Below are 21,281 nucleotides of genomic sequence, written 5' to 3'. Positions count from 1 at the left end.
TTTGTCATATATTTTACGCACAACATATTAATATTATATAATAATAAAGTATTGCTGTCAGCAAACTAATAGAAAATTGAATTATTAGAACATAATCCAAAAGTAAAATTATTCACAACAGATGAGCAAAATATTTATTTTGATTTATGAATGTTAATTTTTTTAAAAAAATTAGTGCTAAATTAGATGACATACTTCTTCCATTCTAAAATACTTGCTACGTTTACTTTTTCACGCGGTCCAATGCACTAATTCAATCCTTAACATCTATAATTATGTATAATAAAAAATTACACAAAATTTGATATTAAAAATCTTTGTATCGAGACGAATCAAACAAGATCCCACTTGACTATGTTTTATCTTATAGATTACAAATTAATCATAAATTAAGAGAGATAAGTGAGTAATGCAATAAAAGAATAACACGTAGGAGAGCACACACATATACATAATAAATGCATCCCTTTCCTTTCCACAATTGGTAACTACCCATTAAAAGAGTGGTCATAGCCCCTTCTACACAAAACCGTATAATTGTAGTCTTGTGGAGTTATAGTGTAGTGAGAAAAGGAGAGTGAAAGAATGGATTTCAGTTCATTTTTAACATCTTTAGGCACTTCATTCATCATATTTGTGCTTCTTATGCTGTTATTCACATGGCTTTCTAGGAAACCAGGAAATGAATTCATTTACTACCCAAATAGGATTGTTAAGGGTCTGGATCCGTATACTAGGACTACCCGTAACCCGGTTTCATGGATTAAGGAAGCTGTTTCTTCTACTGAAGATGATGTTATCTCTCTTTCTGGTGTTGATTCTGCTGCTTATTTTGTCTTTCTTTCCACTGGTATTTTTCTTTTTCTTCTTTTTCTATTACTTCTTTTGTATGGATGGTAATTTACAGGCTATTCCCTCCGTTTTATTTCCCATTAGAGTTCCTCCCAACTTCTTGGAGGTTGAGTTTGAGAGCTAAAATGGATGTGGCAAATATAGGGACTAGGGATGACAATTCAGTCCGAATTCGACCCTAGTCCTACTCGATCCGAAGAAAATAATCCGTTTCGAGTCCGAGGAAAAGGTTATCCGACTCCAACTCCGACTTCACGATCCAAATCCGAGTTGGACCTTATTAAAAATCCGACACTCCGACCCGACTCCGATCCCGAAGGATATCTGACTTTGAAATTGACTTTTAACCCAATATAAAATTCTAGACGTGACTAATTCAAACTCTTTCTCATACTAATTGTAATTTTTGATTTTGAAAAACTACTTGGTATTTTTATTTAGATCAATCAATCAAAATACGACAAATCAGATTAAGAGAAATAAAATACGCCAAATCAAAATGCGAGAAAATTTTGTTAAATTGTAGTATTAGGAAATTTCTCATGTTACTTGAATTCAAAGTACATATTTTTTTGTTAAATTGTGTATTTTGTTAACTTCGTATGCTTTAAATCATTATTACAATATCACAACGATAAAGTTTGATAATAATCCGACTCCGTTGGAGGTCCGAGAGTCCGAGTCGGGGCAAACTTGGAGTATGCATGATCCGACTCCGAGTGGAGGTGAAATAAAAAAAATTCGACTGAAATCCGGAGCAAAGTCGGAGTATGTATAATCCGAGTCGAGTTTGACCCATTGCCATCCCTAATAGGGACTACGGTACTCCATCAAGTTCCCAAAAGAAATGTTTACGGGAATTAAAGAAAAATAGAATCTTTTAAGTTGTGAATTATCGAATAATAAATTTTATGTATGAAAAGTAACGATCATAACTATTAAGAAAAATATTAAAAGAAAGTTAGTGACAAAAATTACGTGGACCACAACAAATAAAGTTAGTGGTCAATATGTGGGAATCACAAAGATTATAAAAATATTAAAATGAAGTTAGTGGAAGAAATATGGAAACGAAAAACATTACTAAAAATAAAGTTAGTGGGTAATATGAAGGAATCATAAAGATTATTAAAATGAGGATGCACAAGGTTATTTTTGTCCATAGTTAGTGATATAAATAGAAAGATTCTTTATAAAAATAGAGATGCCCAAGGGAGATCGAGCCTCATGCTTGGATTGTAAAGTGGTTGGTACAGAGATACCCACCCAACACAGACTTTTAGTATTGGTTTGCAGGATGAAGAAGAAAATCGTAGAGAAGAAGGTTGAGTTCAGGGGAAAGATCATGTGGGGGAAGATTCAAAGAGGATATGGTCACAACCCTATCAAGCTTGATACTAAAGAGGGGAAAAGCAAATTTTTAAGTTGGCAAGGACTAGGTCCAGGCAGCGAGAAGACTTAGAGACAGTGAAATACATCAAGGATGAGGGAGGACGAGTTCTCCTGAGACAATAGGATATCAAAACCAGATAGCTCTAGTATTTCTCTCAGCTACTCAATGAGTTTAGGGAGCCAAAGGAGACGAATAATCAAATTTTCGACGTCCAAAGATTCACTGGAATATGAGTCAACGAGTGATATTACCACAAAAGAAGTAGAGGAAGCTCTCAATAAGATGGGGAGAACAAAGGCATTCGGGCCAGATAACATCTCGATTGAGGTGTGGAGAGGTTTAGGAGAAGAGGGCATTCATTGGCTGACTAACCTCTTTAATATTATTTTGAGGACACATAAGATGCCAGAAAGAATGGAGGAATAGCACACTAATACCTCTATTTAAAAACAAAAGCGATGCGCAAGTATGCGGGAACTATAGAGGTATCAAACTTCTAAGCCACACAATGAAATTGTGGGAAAGAGTGATAGAGAGGAGAATTAGACAGGAAACGGTGATCAGAGAGAACCAATTCGATTTTATGTTAAGAAGGTCAACCATGGAGGCAATTCATTTTTTGAGGAGATTAATGGAGAAATATAGGGCGCGAAAGAAGGATCTGCATATGGTGTTCATTGACTTGGAGAAAGCGTATGATAGCATACTACAATGTGTCATCTGGGATAGCCTCAAGGCTAGAGGTATTTTTTCAGTGTACATTGAGGCTATACGGGATATGTATGATAGAGTTTCGACTAAGTTTCAAATACCGGTGGGGATAACAGAGCCTTTTCCGGTTAAAGTTGGATTACATCAGGGATCAGCTCTAAGCCCTTTCAGTTTTACTGTTATTATGGAAGAGATTTCTAAATTTTTTTGGGAGACGGTACCGTGGTGCATGCTATTCGTTGACAACATAGTGCTGGTAGCAGAAGCTAGAGAGGAGGTTAGTAATAAATTGGATGAGTGGAGGGAAGGTTTAGATGTAAAGGGTTGCGCATTAATCGTACGAAAACCGAGTATTTGTACTGTGTTTTTAGTGGGACATCATCGGTAGGTGAACAAAAACTGTCTATTAATGAAGTAGTTGTGAAAAGTACGACCAGATACAAGTATTTGGGATCGATCATTCAAAGGGATGGGGAGATTGACGGAGATGTAAATCATCGTATACATGCGGGTTGGCTCAAGTGGCGAGCAGCCACCGCAGTGCTATGTGATAGGAAATTCCCAAGCAAGTTAAAAGGAAAATTCTACCGGGCAACAATCAGACCTGCTTTGTTATATGGGACCGAATGTTGGCCTGTAAAAAAGATTTTTGAACATAAGATGGAAGTTACAGAAATGCGTATGTTGAGGTGGATGTGTGGGCACACATTGATGAATCAAATTAGGATCCAAGAGATTTGGGACAAACTAGGGGTATTTCTAGAAAAATACACGAAAATAAATTGAGGTTGTTTGGGCATGTGCAGAGAAAGACTTTGGTAGAAAACGTTATAGTAGAGGGTAAGTGGAGTCGAGGAAGACCCAGGAGAACTTGGGATGAGCAAATAAAAGTTGACTTGCATGAGTTCAACCTCTCTGAGGACCTGATTAGGGATAAGGGTAGTTGGAGGCGCCATATCTATGTTTTAAACTACTGATGTACTCTTAGATTACCTTTTGGTGTTCTTGCCTCTTGCTTCCCTCGTTTTATTTTATTATTAGTTTTTTTGTTTTCTTTATTTTGTAGTTGGTTCCACTTATTTATTTTATTTATAGGTATTTAATTTATCTTTCCTATGTAGTTACATCTCTTTATCTTTCTTGAGTTGGGGGACGCCTTTGGCCGTGCTCTCCTTTATGGGTATGAGTTGCCGCTGTTCTTCTCTTCCCAGACCCTGTCCATAATTTTTCTATGAGCGGGATATATTGGGTAAGATGATGATGATGATGATTTTTTATAGCAACAATAAATGGAACATCCAAAATGACAAATAAGAACTTTTTTAAGGAGCGAAAGGAGTATTATTCATTAGTATTTTCTCCATTTCTATCATTTTAGACCATTGTAAATTGGATGAAACTTAGTGAAAAGGAAATTGAGTTGGAAAATAAGACAACAAATAAGTAAAAGATAAAAATAAGTGGTTAAGATGTAGAAAGAGTATAAATTTGTGGATAAAATAAAGAGAGTGCTGACTATTGAAAAGATTGACAACAAAGTAGTAATTGGTTTAATGGTAAGATTATTGTTATGCACTTGTGGTACTATATGGACGAAGGTATGAATTTGCTAATAAAAGGCATGTAAGTTATTTTTTAAAATTTTTTGGCTAAACGTAATGTTAAATAAAAAAGATTTTAAAAAAGTAAAGGGCTCGACAGGATAAGTGAAATATTAATTTTGTGGATAAGATTGGAGAATGTCCTTGTCAAATTTAAAAAGGTAGCAAAATAAAAGAAAAGTGTACAATAAATAGGCAAAATTTATGGAGCACATGGGGGATTGTGATTTAACTTTAATTTAGATTCATTGACCTAAATTAGGTGAAAAAGTTTTGTATAGACTTGGTCCACACAAAAATCTTTTGATACTGAGTTGTGAAATGTAAAACACTATAAAATAATAGTCGAGTTTGGTTTTATACGCATGTAGAGACATGTGTTAGGCTCTCTTTATACATATGTTTTGGATTCGCCCCAAAGAGACATCGTAAGGGTGTCCTTAGTTCCTTGGTTTATATACTTTTATGTGACATTGCTAAAAACTTTTTGAGTTCATACTAATGATGATTTCTTTTCCAGCTTTGACAATGTTGGTCTGTTCTGGCATTGTGCTTCTTCCAACTCTTTTACCTGTTGCAGTCACTGATCACAGTGTCCATTCAACTAACACCACAAGCAACGGAACTTTCAGTGAGCTTGATAAATACTCCATGGGACACATTGAAGTAAGTCTTGCATTTCACAACTACTATTATGTCTAAGAATTCCTTTAGGTGTTAGCTCGCCCTTTTCTTTATCGTGTTAGGCCTTTTGTTGTAGGTTTTTTTTGGCCTTTCGGGTGCCTTTATGAGCGTTATGGCTGGCCTGTAGCCGTGCTATTTCCTTGGTGACCTCTAGGCAGGGGCAGAGCAATAAATCTTTGAAGGTCCGGTGCAATTTCAAAAATTATGATATTTTCTAACAACTTTGTATCTTTAAACACATATCATATACCACAAAATTTAATTTAATATTAAGGCCGCAAATTTTTCAGGGCCCTGTGCGGTCAAATATGTTAAACATGCTCAAAACCTTCTCTGCCTCTAGATTCCGCCTTTCAGGCGTAGCCTTGGGTATGTTGTTTTTGGTTTTGAATTCTAAACTAGCTGATTTGAATTTGCAGGAGAGAAGTCCTAGGTTGTGGGCGTTTTTGGGAGCTCTATATTGGGTTTCTTTGGTAACATATTTCCTCTTATGGAAGGCATATAAACATGTAACCGAGATCAGGGCTACAGCATTGATGTCTTCTGAAGTTAAGGCAGAACAATTTGCAGTTCTCGTTAGAGATATCCCCACTCCAAAGAATGGTGAGACCAGGAAGGAGCAAGTTGATTCGTATTTTCGGGACATTTATCCAGATACATTCTATAAGTCACTGATTGTAACAGACAACAAGAAGGTGAGGTCTCAGTTTGAATTCCTTGCTGTCCTAATAAAACAAGCATGATATTGTAGATTACTTAAACAAAAATAAAGGTGAAATACTTCTTTAATTTCGAATTATAATGAACTATATAAAACAATTTATTAATTATGTGCACTTCTTATTTATGTAAAGATGTAAATATTTGCTATTAAGGGTCTATCAGAAACCTCTTTGTTATCACTAACAAGGGTAAACTTATGTACATCTGACTTCAAATGAGGTGTAATTGAGATTCAAATCCGTGACCTTTTGTCACACTGACTTCTGATACTATGTCAATGAACCATCCCAGCCAAAAGCATAAGCTGATGATTGAGGCCCTAAGATATATTCTATACTTAACAGATTTTGGGTATGATAGGTGAACAAGATTTGGGAGGAGCTAGAGGGGTATAGGAAGAAACTAATGCGAGCCGAGACAATTTATGCGCAATCTAAGCCAATAGGAAGTAATGAAGAGGTCAGACCCACAAACCGAACTGGCTTTCTTGGTCTTTGTGGCAAGAAGGTAGATACCATAGACTATTGCAAGGAAAAGATAAGTAAACTTGAATCCAAGTTAGAATCCGAGCAAAAGGTGACCTTAAGAGATCGCCAGCTTTCTTCAGCATTCATTTTCTTTACGAGCAGGGTAACCGCGGCTGCTGCTGGGCAGAGTTTACACGCCCGATTGGTTGATACTTGGACAGTAATGAATGCTCCTGAACCACGTGAACTAATCTGGAGTAACCTCTCGCTAAATTATTACTCCAGGGAAGTACGCAAGTATATCGTGTACTTCATTGTGGCATTAGCGATATTCTTTTACATGATTCCTATCGGGTTTATCTCAGCTTTGACGACACTAGAAAATCTGACAAAGCTACTGCCTTTCATAAAACCTGTTGTCGATATAGTTGCAATTCGAACGGTCTTAGAAGCTTATCTTCCTCAAATCGCCCTCATAGTATTTTTGGCTTTACTGCCCACGATGCTCATGTTTCTGTCTAAAGTCGAAGGGATTCCTACAGAGAGCCATGCAGTTAGGGCTACTTCGGGTAAATATTTCTACTTCACCGTCTTAAATGTTTTTATCGGAGTTACCCTTAGTGGAACACTTTTTGGAAACTTCAAGGATATGAAGAACCATCCGAATGAGATAGCTACTATACTCGGGAAAGGCCTTCCAGATAATGCGACCTTTTTCTTGACCTTTGTCGCACTCCAGTAAGAATTACATCTCGTCTTGAATTAGTACGATTTGGAAATTTATACTCGGGTTTAGTGACTTTAACATTTGGTCTGCAGATTTTTCGTAGGATACGGGTTGGAGTTGTCTCGATTGGTCCCACTTATCATATTCAAACTGAAAAAGAAATACTTGTGCAAGACAGAAGCTGAAGTGACAGAAGCATGGGCTCCTGGTGATTTTTGTTATGCAACAAGGGTTCCTGCTGATTTGCTTATACTCACTGTTACACTCTGTTACTCAGTTATTGCACCACTCATTATTCCATTTGGTGCTATCTACTTTGCCCTGGGATGGCTTGTCATGAGGAATCAGGTACTTTCTTTCATAAAAAAACCCTTAATCTTGCATGATTCTTATATACTTCCTCCGTTCCACTATACTTGTTACTTTTGACTTTCAACGCAATCCAATGTGTTATTTTGATCGTTCATATAATGAACTATACATAGTTAAAAATTAACATTATGGAAGTATGCAATTAGACGAATCAAACAAGATCTCAATTGACTATATTTTTTCTTACACTTTAGCCAGAATATATAAAATAAGCTTGAACGATGAATAGTATCAATAACTATTATATAGCAAGTATGTCAGAACGAATGAAGTAAATTGAGCCAGGCCAGCACGAATTTCCCTAAGCGATGCACGGAATTCGTGCCTTGTGATTAATAGGTTTCAAAAACTGGCCTGACATTTGTGGCCTATGATTTGGGCCGTAGACGGCCCGCCTCTACTATGGTATCACCAATATCACGCTTACAAGGGACATGGGGTGCCATGTCCACACCAAAACTAAAATATTCTAAAATTTTAAAAGGAAATGGAAAAAAACTTAATAAGTGGTTCACCAACGAAGCCAGCAGTACTCAACACTCAAACTCTACATGCAAGACAACAAATGTGACCCATCATAGTTAGAATTCTAATTTCGCCTCTGATAATCTTGTTCATTCTAGGATCAAATCTTGGTAGAATGACAAAAAATCTCAAAGTCGATGAAAATTTAGAATTAAGAATATCATGTAGAAAATAACGTTACACTACGTTTGTATTAATTAGTTTGAGCTACTCTTATTACAGGCATTGAAAGTATATGTTCCATCATTCGAAAGCTACGGAAGAATGTGGCCACATATTCATACAAGATTTCTAGCTGCAATAATCCTTTACCAAGTAACAATGATAGGTTACTTCGGAGCAAAAAAGTTTGTCTACGCCTTCCTCATCATCCCACTTCCGATAATTTCCATCATATTCGCCTTTGTTTGTCACACGAAATTCTATCGGTTCTTCCAAAACACGGCTCTTGATGTTGTATGCCATGAATTGAAAGAAACACCCAACATGGAATGTATTTATAGATCCTTCCTTCCTCCAAGTTTGAGCTCTTATAAGTTCAATATTGATCAAGATGGACATATTTAATCTCAAGTTTTACAATTGTTTTTGTGAATTTTATCCCATTTGTTCATCTATAAATTCCACTATAGTTGAGTTAGTAATGGCAATGCTCAACTAGTTATAGTTATGTTTGTTGATAGGTTAAATTTAGGTGGTCTCTTTGTCTAGGGTTGTAAAAGCTTTGTAATGTTTGACCAATGTTCTCTAATCAAAATATACTTTACGACCCGTTTGGTAGATGGTAATAAATAATGGTAATGATAATGAAAATTAGTGTAATTTTGGTTGAAAAATCTATTGGCTAACTTGATGGCCATGCTTGTCCAACTTTAATAATCTTATGTTATTCATAAAATTCATTTCAATGCATTACCATTGGGAGAAATAGTATTAGGTGCTAATGAAAATTTGTAAGCAAAAAAACCTTTTTGTGATTAAAGTTTCATCACCATGGAAACGATATAGAACTTTTGATGAAATTTTATTTTATAAATTATTCTCATTACTACCATTTAGTACCACTAACCAAACGAACCGTTAAATAACAATGTAGGGTCTTATAAAATTATATTTGACTTGTATATTTAAAATATTAGATTTGTATGTTTTTAATTGATATTGAAAATATACAATTACCTTTATCTCTAAAATCGGATAATAAATTTGTGGCATACATTCTCTTGGATCTGTTCACGAGGTTAAAACTTCGAATTCTCCGTGATTGTGATGTAGGAATTGAAAATAATTTGAAAAAGAAAATAGTTAATGGATATTAATATTATTGAGAAACGAGAAAACAACAATTATCTTATATTTTTGATTGTTAATATAAATAAGCTTAAAACTCAAATTTGTATAGTAAATCACAAGAGCAATGTTACCTAAAACGAAGTTCTATCTTATACGAGAAATGAAATATAAATGATAAACGTAGGAAGCATTGGTATTATTTTATTTTAAAATGAATAAAATAGGTAAGAAAATAAATTGACTAAATAAAAAAGATAACGAAAATAAGGCTTTGGTTTTATATATGGTTTGGGGCTTAACAAATATTTGTGGAATATAGTTTTGGTAATGAGGTTTATAATAGAAAGTCCATAAGTATAGCCTACTGTACTCAATTGAATATCAAAGTGATAGTCGAGAGCTGCAAACATTTTGGTAATCAGGATTATAATAGAAAAGGATTAGACATATAATAAGGAGCATAATGAATGCTTTATTAAATTCACTAGATAGTGTCCATGCGATTTACGGCTTTTTAAAAATTTTTGACTTATTTGTATAAACTAAAAAATTGAAATTTTGAGAAATTAATTTTACATTATAGTTATATTATGCTTTAACCATCTCAAAATATCTAATCTGTCAAATAATACTCAGTTAATAAATAAAATTGAAATTTTGTTTTAATAATAGTTATAGATAGATTATAGATATAGATTTTATTATCTCAAGTTAAGACTATATATGTTACACGGTTAAGATGTAGTCTATTACTATTCTCAATCATTATAATCCTTTTTTTTTTTAATTTAAGCGTTTATTATTATTATTATTATTATTATTATTATTATTATTATTATTATTATTATTATTTTATGCTATTAAAAACTAACAATTGTGGACAATTATTAATGATATAAATTTTAATTATATACGACCTTTCACGTTGTCATTTATTATATATTAATAACTATATTCAACATATATATAATTTATTCCACACTTATTCAATATCAATTGGTCACAGGGCATAAATATTATCATATAACATACTCATATAACTGTAAAGAAACTTAATCGTAAATTAACGGGGTATAACATTTATACTTCTATAAAAAGTCAATCACCACGAAAACAAACAAATAAATTATCAGCCCGTCTTGTATGAAACTGTCTCATAGTGAAAATACCTCAAAACAGGAAGCTCATAGGCTAAAAGTTTCTATTATTATACTATTAAACTCAAATATAAGGTATATCTTACGGTGAGACCGTCTCATACAAAACTTTATAATAAATTATTAGTAAGTTGAAAATAAAAGGCCCACATGAAAATAAAACTATCAACTCTCACTCTTAATTAATTTCGTTATTTCATTTTTTATTTTCTTCCATTTAGAGAATATACTAATTGTGATCATAAAAGGACAAATATTTGGAGATCAAAAGACATACTTTTATTGCTTTTTTGTTTTAAAAAATAACATAATAATTTAAGATTTTTTAAAAAGAGGTTAATAAAGATATAAGTCAAGAGTTTGGATAAAATGAGTGTAAAAATAGAAAGGAAGGGATTTAAATTTAATAAGTAAGTACGAAAAAAATATCATAGGTAATATTCTACGCAATTAAATTTTTCTTGTTTTTATTTGTGTGTGTCAATTAATATTAAAAAAAAATGCTTAATCTCTTTTTTATATCAGTCAATATTAAATTATCTTTATCCTTTGTCCATCACCAATAAGAAAATAAACTTTGGTATTAGGTTTTTGATTTCATAATTACAATCCAACTAGTATAAAAACACGTGTAATTGATTAGAGGATATGGGCAGTAGGGTAGGCACATGATGGTCCATTAATGCAATCAGTGACAAATGGTTGATGATTGAAAGAAAGCTTGCTACTCCGAGACTTCTGAATGATGTTGCAATTGATCTTAAAGTGGGTGAACTGATAAGCGTAGATAGTTGGAAATGGAATATGGAGAAATAGAGGGCCCTTTTTGACAGTGCAACAGTGGAAGGGATCCTTGCTATTCCCTTGGTTTGAAATAGTGGTGTGGATAAGGTGTTCTGGGGTTACAACAAAAATGACTTCTACTCAGTTAAATCAGCATATTAGTTAGGTATGTTGGGAGTAGGGCTGAATAGAGTTTGGTCTAAATCGTAAACCAAATCGTAATTTAAATATTTGGTCTGGTCTACTGTCTAAATGGTCTGGTCCGGTTTTTTTAAATTAAAAAAAACGGTTTCCGGTCCGGTCCCAGTTTTAAAATTTTCAGACCAGATCGGACCGAAAAACCGTAATAAATTCCGGTCTGGTGAAAACCGTAAAACGTAGACCGGAACCCGTAATTTCCATTTTATTTAAAATTTTAAATGTTACTATTATAACATTATGATTGGGTTTTCTATTATAATAGTAAATGTTACTGTTATAATAGTAAAATTTTAAATGTTACTATTATAACATTAGTAGCAAATTTCATTTACAACTTCATAAAAAGCGCACAAGATTTATTGAGTCGTTATAATAGAGTTCATTATTGTACGAACCAAAGAACTAAAAATCTTTCAGCCCATTTATGCAACTATGGTGAAGTACATATGACAATGGCGCTACAAATAGTTTGGAAGGAGTAAAAGAACTGACATGCCTTTTAGTTTAGGCAAATTTGTGATCCTAACTTCTGCAACGAAGGATAGTTTTACAATTTTAAGTGCTCAACTTTTGTTGGTTTAGCTATTGTTGCTTCTGTAGCTAACTTTCAGTTCATGCTGAATATTATTTGGTTTTGTAGTAAACTGTCCCAAGACTGCGTATATGTCTAAGACCGTTTACAGATTATCGTTTATCTTAGATTCTTAATTAAAAAAATACAAAAAATTTAAAAAAACCGTAGACCAGACCAGACCAGACCGTTCTAGAATGGTCTGGTCTGGTCTGAAAAATTTCTAGACCGAAAATTTTGGTTTGGTCTGGTTTTTCTATCAAACCAGACCAGACCGGACCGTGTGCAGCCCTAGTTGGGAGCTTCTCAAAGAGTTCCGAATGTGGATTTGATGGGAAGTAATAGTTTATGGAAGGAAATTTGGAATTTAAATGGACCCCCTAAATTGAGCCACTTTCTTTGGAGAGCTTGCAAGAACTCACTTCTAGATAATGAGGTGCGCTGCTATAGACATATGTGTTCCTCTTCTACATGCTCAAGATGTAATGAAGGCCTTGAGTCTATTTGCCATGCTCTTTTTGACTATAACATCTTACAAGCAGCTCCATGTGACTCCTTTGCTAACTGCTTCTCATGGCTCTTGTCTCACTCTTTCACAGATGGTGTCGAAACTGTATATGCCTCGTTGTGGGCGTGCTGGTTTGTGAGGAACAAAGAGGTGATGGAGGGATCTCAGTGTAATCTTATACAACTTTCCACGGCTTATGTTAAGATGATAAAGGACTACCTATTTTATGCAGCTAAGGTGTTTGGTCATCGAACTCCTACCTTTCCTTTCCACAAAATTGGTGTGTTCCCGATGAAGGATGGATTAAAATCAATTGTGATGCTCATATTGGTACGGGACTTCAGCAAGGGGTAGGGGTGGTTGCTAGGAATTGAAAAGGTAGGCACACGTAGATTCTCAGCAAACTAGGGAGTGGAAGCTACTAAACTTGCTGCAGAGTGCTATGGGTCGGAATTGGCAAAAAGATACGAAGTGGACAATGTTCATTTGAAAGGAGAATCGCTGTCTGTTATGAATGCCATTGCAAAGAAGGAAAGGGGGACTGCTCCTATTCATGCTCTTTATGATTATGTTTTTAATATGAGCTTAGACTTTGATAATTTTACTTATAGCTTTGTTCGTAGAAGGGGAAATACCGTAGCCCACATGATTGCACGATGGGATACGGGTTCTACCCAAGAAAAGATTTGTATGGACCCTTTTCCTTCTAGCCTTTTTGGCTTTAGTGGAGCTTGATTTAATCTAAATGCTACAGGTTTTACTCAAAAAAAAAAAGATAAAAAAAACACGTGCAATGCACAAAGTTTTTTGTATGAAGATATATACAGTTGATGAGTATAACAAAAAAAAAAACACGTGCAATTCCATAAGGCCTTGTTAGCCGAGCATGATATATATCTATATACATTAATTGTAAATATGTCATTGAAAACATATATTTATGAGGATAGAATGACGACTTTATTTTTATTATGAAGAGTATCTTGATTAATATCAATGGAAATAAATATTTTCTATTTTATAAAAAGGGATATTCTATATGTTAAGCACCAACTATGTCAAAAGGCGAGTGGTAGCAATTTTTAAATTTTTTTCTACAAAATAACACTCAACTCTTGAAAAATTAACTACAGTAACATTATGGAAGAAAAAACGTTTAATTTCCGTTAAGTTTTGGTAAAAGTCACAAATACCCAAAATGATCAATCTTGAAGCTGTTCTTGGAGGGATTAATTGGGTTCTTGGATCAATCACCACTTGCACGCATCAACTCACGACCTTCAGTTTACAAGACTTCCAAATACTCACCATCTCCTGTTTACAAATCTCCAAACTATTCTCCTTCTCCTATCTACAAATCACCTGAATACTCACCCTCCGTCAAAGACAAGTCACCAACATATTCTCCATCTTTAGATTACAAAACTCCTTACTACTCTCTCTCACCTATGAAAAATTCTCAATACTATTCTCCTTTTGCAATATACAAATCACCAATAAATTCACCATCCTCTGAATTTGAGTCACCAAAATACTCTCCCTCTTCTGATTACAAGACTTCTAATTACAACCCGTCTCCTGTTTACAAATTCTTATACTATTCTCCTTCTCCAGTGTACATATCACCTGAATACTCGTCTTCCTCTGAATACAAGTCACCAACATATTTTCCATCTTATAATTACAAAACTCCTTACTACTCACCGTCATCTATGAAAAAAATTTCATACTATTTTCCATCTCCATTATACAAATCACCGGAAAACTCACCATCTTCTAAGTTACTGACAAATACATACACTTTTAGTTACAAGACACCAATTTATTCTCTATCTCCTATTAACAAGGCATAAGTTTACTCTCCATCTATTTACTCTGCATCACCTGTATATAAGTCACTATACTATTCTCTATCTTTTGAATACAAATCACCAAATTACTCTCCATCACCCTTTAATAAAACTACATACTACTCGCAATCTCCAATTTATTCTCCATCTCTTGTTCATAAGCCTGCATACTACTCTTCATCTCCAATTTACAAGTCTTCATATTATCCATAAACTTTGATTGAGACTTTATGTCCTTCAATAGTAATACCGCAAGTGCACGGCGTAGCGTAGTACGTCGGTAAGTATGGGTAGAATCCACCAGGAGTGGAGGTTAAGTTAATAGTTTCTCGATTGATTAGTGTGTTCGAAAACGTATAATATGATGTTTGGAGATAGATATAATTAAAACAAGCAATTAAAAAAAATACTTAATGAAAACAAATCATAAAAGTAAATAAGGATACAATGCACAAAAAGCAAGGATAAAATGATCAATAAACTAAGAGGCATAGGCTAGGCTTTATCACCAAAGTAGTGTTTACTAAACATTAACCTAAGGTCATGGATATTTTGTTATGGGGAAGAACGTATCATAAGTACTAATGTTCTCTCTCAAGCAACAAAAGCTTTCTAACCATACTCAACTACCTATTCTCTTGGAGCTAAGCATAATTTAAGACATGAAGTACACATTCAACATTTCCAATCGAAGCATCTACTATTCTCATGGGGATGTCTTAACTTTTAAGCATAGATTATCGTTAAAAATCGACTCTCACCCTCAATTCAACGACACTACAACATGATAGCAAAATCCATCTTAAATCATAAACAAAACAACCAAACCAAAGGTAAAGAGAGCAATTCAAACTACATTCTTGGTGATAATGCCTAGCCTAAGCCAAAACAAACTACTCACTCATACTTATATTGAAATTGTAGAATGCAACAAGTCAAGAATCATAGATGAATAAATTAAGGTAGAGTATCCTAAAGAGATGAAAGCAATATAAGTTGAAGAACTACAAGCATGAATATATGAAACTAAAGCAAACAATAAAGGGAACTAAGTGACATGAATTGAAAATAATATAAGCAAGGATAAAAGTTACTCTTTTGAGCTCAATCTAAGGATGAACAAGATGAATTGATAATTCAAAGTAATACCTTCCAAAAGCTTCAATAATAGTACATCAATGGTTGAAGAATTTCAAGTTGCAAAACATTACAATAAAGGATGAAGTATTTGGAAAGTGAAAATACTATATTGAATTGAAAGAGAAATTATGCTAATACTAATTCTTAATTGAAATGAAAGCAAAGCTATGAAGAATACATAAACATTACTCAAGATGAAAGGTGAAAAACTCAGACTATAGCACCCTCTTCCTCTTCTCTATTTATAGGCTTCAAAAAAAAGTGGGGGGGGTGGTGGTTTCATGATTGCTCCACCACCCCTAGGTTGTAGGAAGGGGGGAGGGGGGTGCCAACCCTAGTGGATAGGGTAGGGTGGCTGGCAGTCTTGGCAACAGCAATTAGAAGCAACAAATATAATTGGACCTCGAATGATGCTTTAAAAAGATCGCACATGTTTCTGCCGCCCATTTCGCTAAACCCGAGTGAATCCCGCTCGACCAGTCGAGCCACCTTCAGGTTTAACATCAGAACTTCAAAAACTGGACAGAATGTAAAATTCAGCTCCGCTCGACCCGAGCCATTGTGCTCGACCAGTCGAGCGGATGTTCTGTGCTCCTGAATTAAATCATGCTGTTGATCAGAAGCTTCTGGGAATTTGAATGCATTTCCCTCGACTTGAGCCAACTTGCTCGACTGGTCGAGCCAGCATCAGATGTGTAAATCTCAGCTTCTAACTCGTGCAACGCTGCTCGAGCCACCTTGGCTCGAGCCTATTTTGGTTGAGTGGATCTATTTTGGCTTGTTCTTGAGGTTTGGCTCATGATGTTTCACTTCTTTGAGCCCTCGGTGTTTAGGTGAGCAATGTATGCAACCAAAAGGGCTAGTTTGTTCTTGGTGTAGATGATTAGATCCTGAAATGAAATAAAATACCAAAGCAACAAAACAAGCGTAAAATTCAATAAATTAATGCGATAATATGTAGTTTCCTCACGCTAAATAAGCCACTTATAGGGGTAAAAATAAAGATAAAATGTAGCTAACAAACTTCGGTGTACAACATTCCATATTACTCACCTTCTTTAGTCTACAACACTCCGAAATATTCTCCATCACCTATCCATAGCACTCCACTTTCATATGCTTCCTTAGAATACACGACACTATACTACTCTCCGTATCAAGTTTACAAAACTCCATACTACTTTCCATCTGAAGTATAAAAATTTCCTTACTATTCTCCATCACCTACCAATAAAACCCAATACTACTCTCAATCTCCTAATTATAAGACCACATCTTACCCTCCAACTCCGGTCTATGAGATCCTTGATTACATATACACTCCGTCATCAAAGTGTATCTCGTTAACAACTTTCCATCACCAGTTTATAAGTCACCATACTACTTTCCATCATCCGTATACAAATCTCCTAGCGATTTACCTTCTTCCATGTATATGTCTCCATATTACTCCCATCCTCAATTTATGAATCTCCATACTACTCTTCGTCTCCGATAAATAATTCTCCATACTACACTCTTTCATCAAGCTACAAGACTCCATAATACTCTCAACTCCAGTATACAGAAGTCCATATTACTCACCATCAAAAATGTATAAATCTCCATACTACTCTTCATCTCCTATCTACAAGATTCCTTACTACTCCCTATCCCCAGTTTATAACACTCCGTATTACTCTCCATCACCAATTTACAAGTCACCTTATTACTTTCCATCACCTGTTTACATGTCTCCATTCTCACACCCATCTTATGAATCCTTATACTCTTCTCCAACAACTGCCTATAAGAAAAAAGTTTACACTCAATCACCAGCATATACTTCCACGACTTCTTACTATGACAGGAATGTTTACACTTATTCAACAACATATTCACCACCCCTACTTACAAGTCTCCCTACTACCCCTCCTTTTCTTCATATAAAGCTCCATATTACTCCCCGTCACCTATTTACAAGAAACCAGTATATACTCTTAAAACAGCCCAAACAAACGTAAATAGTATAATAATACTGTCCAAAACACAGCGGAAGACTTATAGTGGTCTGGACTGAATCCGACCTGTGATTCGATGATCACAGCAAACTAATATCAGAGTTATTTAAAACTTTTTATCTAAATAAGTAAATACTATTTACAACATATTACAAAATTATTACAATTTAATTAACAAATATCTAATTTACAAAATGTATTTCAAAAAGAAGTCCTCGCCTCGCCCGTAACACATAATACATGATGTAGGCATTCTCTCCACAGCAGAGCTAACCTAAAAATGGATCTATCCCCCGTAAGGGATAGGCCCCATCAAAGACTGTCAACAATTAAATTGTTGAGTAATCCGACAAACTATTACATTTATATATAAGTCATTAACAGACATCTTCAATTAAATTCCTTGCTTAATTGGTAACTATTTATAAACAATATTTTATCCAAATTCGAACTCTTTTAAAAGACCGTTTGGTATCATCATAAATACAGTTAAGTACCTTTAGTTCATAACGAATCAAAACACGGCTATAACTTTGAAAGTTAATAGCAAAATCAAAATACGGCTATTACTTTATAAGTCAATAGTAAACAATGCGACAAATGAAACATATGATTTCATTGCAAAACAAGCAAAACTTTATATACCAAACGTATTTATCAAAACCCATATTAAATGAATAATATAATAACACTTATGTGGGAATATGTATGGACCGACAGGAAGTAGGCTTGATCTAAATCTTGAAAACACAAGTGATCGTCATCGCCGAAAATACCGCTCTTGCAAGAATGAAACGAGATCGAGGGCTCGAGACCAATCCAAATAACCATTACCTATTATCAAGCTGTAGGATTTCACAATAATCCGGATAAAAATATCCGTTGTCAATTCCCAAAAACGGACATTTTTCAATGTCGGACATTTTAATATAAAAGGAATCAATAAATCACTTGATTTTCTTTAAAATCAATAATCATAACTCATTTTCATAGAAAAATATTTAAAAGCTCATATTATTAAATATATGAACATTCAAAACATAATTTGATCAAGGACTAGAAGCAAAGTCAAACAAAGTCGAAATTCAAAATTTTGAACACCAAAAAAAATATACGATTTTGCTTAAATATCAATAGCAGTAATACCACACCTTATAAAACATAACTTGAACTTTGAAATAATTAAATTAAATTTAAAAGACAGTAGTTTGCTTGTAGGTTACCTTTCTATGCCATGAATAACAATCAATAATTAAAATACCAATCAATTCATCATCAACCATCAACATGTAAAAGCTTGAGTTACTATCAATGGAGTTTAACTAAATTTACAAAAATCTTAAATTCAATATCCAACTTATATCATATCCAAATAATATCAACTAATCAATACCCAATTGGTACTTATGTTCCCAAATTTATACTTGAACCAAACATCCATATTAATTAAATAAGAACCACAACTCAACAATACCAATCAATAAAGAAAGAATAATAACCCTAAATTGATCTCAAATACCCAATAAATAACCTTAAACATTTAATTAAAAGAATACCCAATTTGTTTCATAGCTTCTAATCCCACTTTAAGAATCCCGTATCAGTACCATATCAGGACAGCCTGTTAGTATTTTGGTCATAACTTCCTCATACGAACTCGTATAGAGGTTATTCAAGTGGCTACACGGCCATGAATCAGAGTTCTACAATTCTTATAAAGAAACTAAAACCCAGAAACAATCAAAATAGCCCCGAAAATGGCAAAACAGAAAGCTTGTTGTTGATTTTCACGACAGTCTGTTAGTATTTTGGACATAACTCTCTCATACGAACTCATTTTGGGGTGATTCAAGTGCCCACACGACCGTAATTAGAGCTCTACAAATCTCATGAAGGAATCAGAACCCAGAAATGACTCTAACTATCTAAAAAATAGCCAAACAGATTTGGAAAGAAACTTGCTCTAATATTTAGAACTTTACTCTCAACTTTGAACATGAATCAACAACCATTTAAGAACTTAAACTAATTTTAAACATTCAATTTATGCTTAAATAGATTAGTTTGTGAGTTACCTTTGAGCAAATTCTTTTCAACACTTTGTAATCCACCCAAAATCAAAAATCTACTTCACTAATCCAACCAAAAAGAGCTTCTACCAAAAGAACCTAACAATTATACATATAAATGTCAAATTAATGGTTCTATTAACCTTTAAATCAACATACACATAAAAGGAGGAAGATGAATATGTACTCACTATTACCAAAAGGATGAAGATGAGGTTTTACTTGATTTCTTCAATCCCAAAATTCTCTAATTTCCAAAACAATCCCAATTAGCTTCCACTTGTTCAAGAAATCAGATTATTCAAGAAGATTAGATTGAATTTCTTCAAACCCTAGCTATTGGGGATTTCTAATATGATGAGATTCTATTTTTTTTTTCTAGAAACTTACTTTAAAATGATAAGAAGAAGAAGATGAGTATGGGTGTAAGATTAATAATAAAAAGGGTATAGCCTTGATGAGTCATAAAATGTAAGGTGACTCAACTTCCTGCTAATATCATCAAATATGAGGTGGTTAATATACCCGTATTTTTCGTCGTATAGTTTATTTTGTCCCCAAAAATAATAAAATTGATATCTAAAAATCGTACTAAAATTTTACTTTTAAAATGACAAACTCGCTACTATTAAAATAATAATAATTTTTTTTTGAAGACGTTTTTATAACTGTTCAACTCTATCGCCAGCCTACACTCCATCATCAACTTAACAAAAAGAATGTGTATACTCCTTCCCTTACATATTCACCATCCCTTGTTAACAAGTCTCTCTATTATTCTCCATCCCCTTCATATAGGTCACCTTACTACTCCCCGTCACCTGTATACAAGAAATAAGTTTACACTCCATCGTCGGTTGTCTCACCATCTTACTACCAAAAGCCTATGTACACCCCATCACCAACATATTCACGATTTCCGGTGTACAAATCTCCTTATTACACCTCATCCACTTCTTATGAGTCACCTTACTACTTACCATCTCCTATTTACAAGAAATCGTTGTACACTCCTTCACCATCTTACATTCCATCTAACTATGAAAAACCAATATACACCCCATCACCAACATATTCTCCATCCCTATTTTCAAGTCTCCATATTACTCTCTATTCCCTTCCTATGAATCCACATACTACTCTTCGTCAACAATATATAAAAATCCAGTTTATACTCCTTCACCATATTCCTATGAAAAATCAGTCTACACATCATCACCAAATTATTCATCATCTCCCGTTGACTATTCCCCAGCTTATAGTTCATCTACTGAGTACAAGCCTTCCGTTGAAGCCAAAGTTACGTCCGACTACTAATTTAATCATGAGATAAATATTTTCCCTTATTATATTGCCCAAATGTAAACAATGGTGAATCCAACAAATTTAGATTGGATAACATTAAAGGATAATGAACAAACGGCGTTATACTTATCATGCTATATGTTTTGTCTCAATAATGTTAACGTGTTAGATTTCTATTTGTTCGCTAATATTAGATCGAGTTTTGTCATTCATAAACATTATTATGTTGATTTTTCTTATGGCTAAAAAATGAGTGCGACTTTTTCTTATGAATAAATATATATTTAACGTATTGCAACTTTTTTTATTTATAAATCAGATAACAACCATACTCTTACTAAGATAAACA

The 21,281-nt window shown here is 34.0% G+C and overlaps 2 protein-coding genes across 2 annotated transcripts; both read left to right on the top strand.

Annotated features, from left to right (window-relative positions):
* Nucleotides 1-460: 460 nt before the first annotated feature.
* LOC130809765 (CSC1-like protein ERD4) lies at nt 461-9,011 on the top strand. Its single transcript, XM_057675556.1, has 6 exons — nt 461-850; nt 5,078-5,223; nt 5,661-5,936; nt 6,325-7,169; nt 7,251-7,506; nt 8,278-9,011. Exons 1-6 carry the CDS (start codon nt 586-588, stop codon nt 8,620-8,622), a joined length of 2,133 nt encoding a protein of 710 aa, XP_057531539.1. The 5' UTR covers nt 461-585; the 3' UTR covers nt 8,623-9,011.
* A 4,302-nt stretch (nt 9,012-13,313) lies between these two features.
* Nucleotides 13,314-14,421, top strand: LOC130810716 (repetitive proline-rich cell wall protein 1-like). Its single transcript, XM_057676851.1, has 2 exons — nt 13,314-13,322; nt 13,783-14,421. The coding sequence occupies exons 1-2, from the start codon at nt 13,314-13,316 to the stop codon at nt 14,419-14,421; spliced, it is 648 nt and encodes a 215-aa protein (XP_057532834.1).
* Nucleotides 14,422-21,281: the final 6,860 nt, after the last annotated feature.

The sequence above is a fragment of the Amaranthus tricolor genome, chromosome 4, assembly GCF_026212465.1.
Source record: "Amaranthus tricolor cultivar Red isolate AtriRed21 chromosome 4, ASM2621246v1, whole genome shotgun sequence".
Taxonomy (NCBI): Eukaryota; Viridiplantae; Streptophyta; class Magnoliopsida; order Caryophyllales; family Amaranthaceae; genus Amaranthus; species Amaranthus tricolor.
The sequence above is the reverse complement of the archived record's forward strand: the minus strand, read 5'-3'. Positions and strand labels throughout refer to the sequence as shown.

Excerpts from the sequence above, each read along its gene's own strand:
- LOC130809765 (XM_057675556.1), top strand. The coding sequence starts at position 586 with ATGGATTTCAGTTCATTTTTAACATCTTTAGGCACTTCATTCATCATA. Across the intron at positions 851-5,077 it reads TTTTGTCTTTCTTTCCACTG|CTTTGACAATGTTGGTCTGT; the intron begins GTATTTTTCTTT and ends TTTCTTTTCCAG. Across the intron at positions 7,170-7,250 it reads TTGACCTTTGTCGCACTCCA|ATTTTTCGTAGGATACGGGT; the intron begins GTAAGAATTACA and ends TTTGGTCTGCAG.